We start from the raw sequence: 7928 nt of genomic DNA on the forward strand, positions 1-7928 counted from the left end.
CACTGATGTCAACAATTTATTTGAACTCTTAAAATGGAAATCCCTAGTCTCTCAAAGGCAAATTGAAAGAGCAACAATGGTATTTAAGTCCCTACAGGGACTAGCACAGTATCTCTGCTCGAAATGTCCATCGCGATCCAGGTTTTTGTTTGAGAGACTCTGTGAATAAGGTAAATGTTCCGATACCGCGCACAAACTACTGCAAAAAACAGCTTTAGGTATAGTGGCGCAGTTTTGTGGAACAGTTTGCCATTAGAACTACGGAAAGCAGAACCCCTGAATCAATTCAAACGACTGATTAAAGAGGTTATCTAAGCCATTATTCTAAACACGGCATTCATGGAAAGCAGCTTTTATTGTATGATATTGTAATAAGTAAGATTAGTTAATGTAGTTTACATAGTTTTATCTATACTTGGTCTTACATTTTTCATTGTACATATGGTTTTCATATTGCTGATGAATTGCATATAAATAAATAAATAAATAAATAAATAAATAAATAAATAAATACCACTCTATTCGAGATCAATTGCCGCTCAAATCTAAGAGATAGGATAAAATAGGAAAACCCAAAAAGCACATTGGATAACAAAACCGAAAAACCGCTCGTATTTTCTACAAAAACCGAAAACTAGATGCTAAAAAACGAAAAATCCGCAAACCGCAATGAACACCAAAACCGAAAACCCGAAGTCTTTCAGCACAAAAACCGAAAAACCGATCTAAAAAATAGCCAAAACCGCAAAACCGAAAATCCCAATGTCCCCCTCAATAAATGCAGTACAGCAGCCGGTTTTCTGCACGATTTGTGGTGAATTGTTATGAGAGATACTGCCTGTGCCTGTGCTTTCGACAGAGGAGAAGGAAAATAATAATGTTCGACCCACACATCTCCATAACGCTACACATTTAGTGAGATTCAGTATTGAAGTTATCAAACCATACCGATATTTCTTGTTTACAAACATTAACTTCACATCTCTTTTGTTATTCAAATTTGCCAACCACGGAACAAAAGAAGTCATTGTTTGAACAGCCAATTAGATTCTGGTTGGCACATTAATAACAATAGGTGACGCCACGAGAAGCATCGCGAAATCAAAAACCAGGAGCAAATCAAATATGCACGTAATAGAATGCTCCAGTACTTTGGTCATTTCACTTCACGTCGATGTTTTGAAATAATAGGACAAAAACGAAACATCGGTAACAAATTAATAAACGTAATTGCTGAACCAAAAGCTAGCTTTGCTTATAAGGCTATCATTTTATGGCACATTTGTTGCTTTTGTGGAGACGGCTTTTGAGTTGGTAAAAAATATATAGCTTCGCGAGCACAAACAAATTTCATGAGTTCACCTGATTCAATCGCACTGGACCAAGACGGTTAGTTTCAGTCACATGGGACAGTATACTAGTCGTTCAATAGGTTCTAGAACCTTGCAAACCTCAAGAAACTTTCATTACACGCCGCTATTTGTTAATGTTACTACAAAGTAAAACACTCATATACCTTTTCCAGCAAGGATCCCACCTTTCACCTTCAGCATGTCCTTTACATTGTGTGTTACATAACGTACTGGGTGCGTGACATTAATTGCTGAACTTCGCATTGCAGGCTCCGTTTCACCGGTTCGTGCAGTCGTGTGCTCAAATTTAGCCCGATTTGAGTATCTTCGCACAAAATGGACGATACCGAATTAACTTATAAGTTCTGGAAAATCAGAAAGACTGTTATGCAGGTAAATTCTTTTCATTTTCGTCTGGAACCAATACAGTACTAGTAGAATGTGCATTGAAACTGAATCTGAAAGAAAATGGCGGCATATATATTTCACAGCTGGTACTGAATTGGAGAAATTTGAAAAAGTCTGTCTAGCTTGTGATGAATGCGTTTAGAAAGCTAAAATGTTGATGCTTCGCTTTTACCGATATGTTTTTGTCGTTAGTTAGAAGGTAATGACGCAGAGGTCTTCAGAATAACCTACAATGTGAGATAACTCTAGTTTTTGCAGTTGTCTTCATACATGTAAGCTTACGTAGCAACTACATGGGATGATTTGTACCCTATAGTAGATAGTCACCTCGCAGATTGAAGGTAACATTGACAGTTTCCTTGTGTCGAGTTCTTGGGCTGCTGTCACTTTCTTAAGATAGAAGAGCCTTGCAACATGTGCCAGAGCCAATGAGCATAAAAGAAAGACATTGAACTGAGATCTAAGATCTTTGTCGTTAGCACTATTTTAGCAGTAGTGAAAGAAAAGGCCAAAGAAATTCAGAATTGAATGGGCTTTGAATGCCTGACGTTGGTACTCTATTAATTATTATTGAAGCCACATGGGAACTGGGTAACATATATTTCCATCCTGTAAGGGTTTATTATGAAGTTATAAAATGGCCAGCTCGAAGATGGCATGCCAGCTCAATAATTGGTAGATCACTGCAACTGTATCGCAAAAGGACATGGGCTTAAATCTTGCTCAAGCCTGAGTTTTTCAGGCTTTCATTCCACGGCTGCTAAAGTTGGGTCTATTACTGTGAAGAATTTCAGTCTTGTAAAGTGTTGTAAGATAATCTGTCAAAAGCAGTTGCAAAGCAGTCTATGCTTTTAGCTTGATAAAAAACTTGAATTTACAATTATAGGTAGCTTCACCTCCCAAGCTGATATTATTGAGGTTTCATCACTTGTAGCTTCCTATGAACCTCTCTTGAAACAAGCAGATGACTCTGCTTACTTTTTTTAAAACTGGTCATTTATGGGGGGAGGGTGTGGGGAGATTGTACAAGAAGCCAAAAAAATGTCTGTGCATGAGTCTACATGTATATCTGGTGGACCAGTGAAATACATTCCTGGAAGGTAAATACACTTAATCACTGCTAATAATTTCAATGATTGTTTTAGATGTGTCATGACAGAGGATACCTTGTCACTCAAGATGAATTAGATCAAACTTTAGATCAATTTACGGAACAGTTTGGTGATAGACCAAGGTGATGTGATAACCATTGTTGTCTATTTGTCTTGCTGGATAGGGTTAATACACACATGTACGTGGATGAGTGACCCATATACTATGATTGTGGACAGAGGTCATATCTTCGATGGCCCAGGAGGGTCACAGTGCAATTTTAATTTTATTCACGGTCCAGTTTTAATTTTGTGAGTCGTCATCAGTTCTCTCACAGGTTACAGGTTATTCAAATGATACCATGTTGTCTCGCAGTGATGAGCGCAAATTTCTATTGCGTCGAGAAGCCTGAAAATTTTTCAGGACTTCAACTCCCGTTGAAGTCCCGTTCAACTCCCGTTGAAGTCCTTCAACTCCCGTTGAAGTCCTGAAAAATTTTCAGGCTTCTCGACGCAATAGAAATTTGCGCTCATCACTGCGAGACAACATGGTTTCATTTGATTTCATACCCGCAGTGCAATATAATTATGATGTATTTCATATATATATATCTTTCACTTACAGGTTATTGTTTTACCAATACAGAAAGTATCCTAAACATTCATAAAAGCTAACCTTAGGCCTAATTAGTCCTAAACAAAAGCTTTTAGGCCTCAGGTTAGCTTTTAGGGTTAGAGTTAGGGTTAGGGTTGAAAACAATGCACAGGTACCGGTCACCTGTAAGAGATACAATACAATACAATACAATACAATACAATACATGTACTTAATTGACCGCTCCCCATAGGGGCTTTTCAGGGCCAATGAAACACAACGAAATGACAGAACAGAACAACAACAACAGCTGTTAAGAATCCCAACTGGCCGGAGGCAAACCAGTTGGCTACTTACAAGTGCAGCTGGGAAGTTGAACTTTGGACTACCAGGATCAAATTCAATGAGTGGTTAGAGCGGGTCTTGAACCCGGGATCTCCGGATCTCAAGGCAAGCGCCCTAACCACTGGGCCACACTGCCTCCCAAAGAGAACTGGTGATGACTCACAAAATTAAAACTGGACTGTGAATAAAATTAAAACTGGACTGTGCAAAATTAAAACTGAACTGTGACCCTCCCGGGCCATTGTACATATCATGGTCATTGAGATGAGTGCCAGGCTGAGTTTTGGCCATTCTCATCCCTGCTCTGATGATGTTTTTCTTTTAAATAATTATATATAATAGTAATAATAACAAAGTATTTGTCAATGCATTTAAAATTCTCAATGCGCTTACAGTGGGAAGCTAAAAAGGAAATTTCCACAACTCAATTATATATATAATGTAACTAAAAAATAACTTAGTAAAATTGTATGACTATCTAAGGGTTAAAATAATCGCAAGAAAGAAATGTTTTAACTTTCTTCTTAAGAATAGTGACAGTCTCAGACTTTTAGAGTGAGGCAGACTGTTCCATAGTTTTGGGGCGCAGTAAGAGAAGGGTCTTTGACCATAAGTGGCTGTCATGACGTTTGGAACTTGTGGAAGTACAAATGAATGTAAATGATTGGATGAACGTAAAGACTGAACTGGTTTATAAAAACTGATAAGCGAAGTAAGATAGCTAGGTGATTTGCCATTCAGAATTTTTTATAGGTTGAGAGTAAAATCTTAGAAGTGATACGTTAGCTAACAGGAAGCCAATGCAGGTTCTTAAGAACTGGCCGGGGTAATATGGTCTCGCTGACTGGTTCCTGTGATTAAATGAGGTGCTATGTTCTGGACCTGTTTCTGGGTTATCCAGTCTTCCTCACCAAAAACCAGCCATGATATCAGGTGCCTTTTTAACCTGTGCAAGCTGTATAGGAGAACATGCAGGGGTGCAAATATGCCATCCTTGTGAAGTACTAATCAATTTAAGTCTTAACCCATTTTATTATATACTAAAACAGTGGATAGTGTTGAATGTGCACTCTGATTGGCTACTCAAATAAAGTCAAACCTCTGAGAAACTCCCATTGGATTTGCACCCCAAAATATTGTAATACATAGTTGGAGGAATAAATGTGCTATATTGTCCCACTGTTTTAACTATACCACCACCACCACCTTTGCAGCTTGATAAATATCCACAACCAGCCGCCTCCACTTCAGTGAATAGTTGTTAACTATCATTCTACAAACCGGGAAGACTGCAGATCATATCAAAATAATGTTACTTTACGATGAGAGGGAAAACTGTAGTATGTGGGGAAAAGCCTTTTGGAGGAGAGTAGAGAGCAAATTTTTCCTTGTGACAGGAGTCTGGGATGGGGCTTTGGGGTTCTAGTCCTCTCATTGCTGTGCTTACCCAAACGAAACTATTCTTCAATGTCATTCTTCCTCTGAAATGAATATTTTTATTTCAACACAATGAAGGTATCAGCAGAGCTGGCAGGGTGAAGTGTTTACATTGAAAAACTAATTTTTGACATAAGATAATAGATGTAGATTAGCTCTTTGTATAAGTGTTCAGTGTGAAGGCTTGTGTCGCTTCTATGAAACTTTATTGAGATGTACTTTAGGACTGTGCAAATCTGCTGCACGTAAATTAGGACACTTTTACGGTGCATTCACTGAAACCGGGGGCCACTGAGATAATTTACACCAACTGACCCAATAGTCACTAAACTACGTGTATCGTCACTAAAGCATCATTAGTCAAGGAATAAGGTTTCATTGTTTTGTACCAGACATTTGATTCTCTGGATCTGAAAAATAATGTTGGAATCTATTGTTCCAGCTCTGCCCTCTGATAGGTTTTCATGATCTGGATGGCCCCGGTTTCAGTGAACACACTGTAATATTGTCAAATGTCAATGAATCATTGTAATGATATTAATTTTTTTGTTCAGTTTCTAAGTAGCGTTATTTCATTTTAGTGAGGGTAGACCATCAAGAAGCGATTTGTCCATATTGGTTGCTCATAATGATGATCCAACAGGTAAGAATGGATTGTCTGTAGTGGTAATGCATGTATTTCTATTGCCTTTCTATTTCCTTTGTCAGCAACATGTTCACAGGTTTTTGTTCCGTGCCCAAATTTTTAAGGAAGGAAATACATGTATATTAAGTACCCTTGTCAATGCAAGCAGTGGTCATACAAGCCATTGGCAAGCAAATGGCATGCTTTTGCCATCTTTAGCAATTACTTTTTCTTTTCCTGACTCTCCTGGCCTGCTCATATCAGCCCTGCTTTCTCTTTGTATGGTACCAGTTTATTGATAATTAATAATAATAATAATGATATTGTTATTATTGTTATTCACCGAAACCGGTGAATAATGATATTATTATTACTATTACAGTATATACAATGCTTAATTGGCTCTTCATCTGGAAAAACTAACAATGAAACTAACTAATAAAAAACTAATAAAGACAACAGTAAAGTGGGATTTAAATGAAAAACTATGATAATTATTTTGAATTAAATTGATGCATTTTACAGTGTTGCTAAATTTTAAAAAGGTTTATATAGTATTTGAAATATTGAAAGAGAGTAATCTCAGGTACATGAATGTAGGTGCAAATTGAATATCTCGTAGAACTAATTACAAGGGTTTGTTGAAGAAACACATTTCTCTGTGTTTTGTGTGACTCATTTGTACTATTGTAGCTCTTTGGTTATTCTACAGATCAGATGTTTGTCTTTTTTCCGGATGAACCAAAAGTTGGAATAAAGACAATTAAACAGTGAGTTACTGTGCATATATTTGTGGCAAGTAAGTTTTGAGATCATTGCAGTCATGAACGCTGCTTTAGCAGTAATGAAAGGAAAGCCTGACTTTCTGGCTTTCTTTCCATTACTGCAAAAGTAGCGTTCATACCTGCAATGATCTCAAAACTTACTTTTTTCATTCCTGCAGTTCAAATGTATGTCTTTAATACATTAATGTTCCTTCACTATATTTGTGGTGCACAACTGTTATTGGTGATTATATTGAGGTGACAGAGAAGATAATTTGAGTAGATCGAAATTTGTTGTCCAACACAAGTCCTCTATTAAAATAGTGAGATGACTATACCATACTTTCCTGCTTGCAATTTTTTAGTACACAATGTAAGCACTTGATCACTCGTCAGACGGGTGTTTCCATTTAGGCAATCTTTTCCTTTTAGTGGAATTCTGTCTTAAATTTCATTTGGTGACTTTTGCAGGTATTGTAACAAAATGCAGGAAGAAAACATTAGCAGAGCAGTAATAGTAGTGCAGATGGGCATGACCCCATCAGCAAAACAGGTGACAATACTTTATTTGCCCTTTTTCTTGTCCTGTGATGTGATAATCCTCCTTAAACTGGTTAACAAACCAAGCGTTTCAGATAAGTATTGCGCTCCTGATCAGGCACTTTATCTGACAAATCTGTTTGACCAACTTGGAATCAGCATTGATCTCAGCTTGACCTTTTTAGACGCCCTGAGGCCGGCCCGGGCGGGCATAGGCCTCTACAACTTACATGTATATGAAACACTGTTTGCAAAACTGCTTAGCACACAATGAAACAGAACAGTTTATAACAATATTAGCTCACTTTTGTTTTATTTGTACCAGTCAGAGGCACATATACTGTAAAGAGAATTCGCAGGGAAAAGAGAACATTTTTAACTGCACTGAAGCTGTTTTAAAACGAAGCTCCTCAGAGGAGTATAAAAAAGCTAAAATGGTGATATTATTTAACTAAAGAAAAACAAAGCAAAAGGTACATGTAATCTATAAATCAAGTTCAAAATATAGATTTTGCTCAAATAAATGTGAGTGAAACTGAAAGGTTCATTCCCCTACCCCCCCCCCCCCCCCACCCGCTTTTCCAGCTTCTTTCATTCTCCCACTCCCTCTCCTCCCTGAGGACTCAAGAGTTATTCCTTGTTGTTTTGATAGGCATTAGTTGACCTTGCACCAAAGTATATCTTGGAACAATTTATGGAGGCTGAACTAATGGTTAACATAACAGAACATGAGGTGAGATTGAATTGCATTATTGTGTCTATGAGGTTGCT

At 37.5% G+C, this 7928-nt stretch overlaps 1 protein-coding gene across 1 annotated transcript in view; it reads left to right on the forward strand.

Annotated features, from left to right (window-relative positions):
• Positions 1-1688: 1688 nt before the first annotated feature.
• Positions 1689-7928, forward strand: part of LOC137972547 (DNA-directed RNA polymerases I, II, and III subunit RPABC1-like) — a 12455-nt gene continuing 6215 nt past the window's right edge. The window contains exons 1-6 of the mRNA XM_068819296.1: positions 1689-1745; positions 2906-2994; positions 5810-5871; positions 6566-6623; positions 7089-7170; positions 7810-7890. Of these exons, the coding sequence (XP_068675397.1) occupies positions 1689-1745; positions 2906-2994; positions 5810-5871; positions 6566-6623; positions 7089-7170; positions 7810-7890 (429 nt within the window). The remainder of the gene's footprint in view (positions 1746-2905; positions 2995-5809; positions 5872-6565; positions 6624-7088; positions 7171-7809; positions 7891-7928) is intronic.

Source organism: Montipora foliosa, chromosome 10 (assembly GCF_036669935.1).
Source record: "Montipora foliosa isolate CH-2021 chromosome 10, ASM3666993v2, whole genome shotgun sequence".
Taxonomy (NCBI): Eukaryota; Metazoa; Cnidaria; class Anthozoa; order Scleractinia; family Acroporidae; genus Montipora; species Montipora foliosa.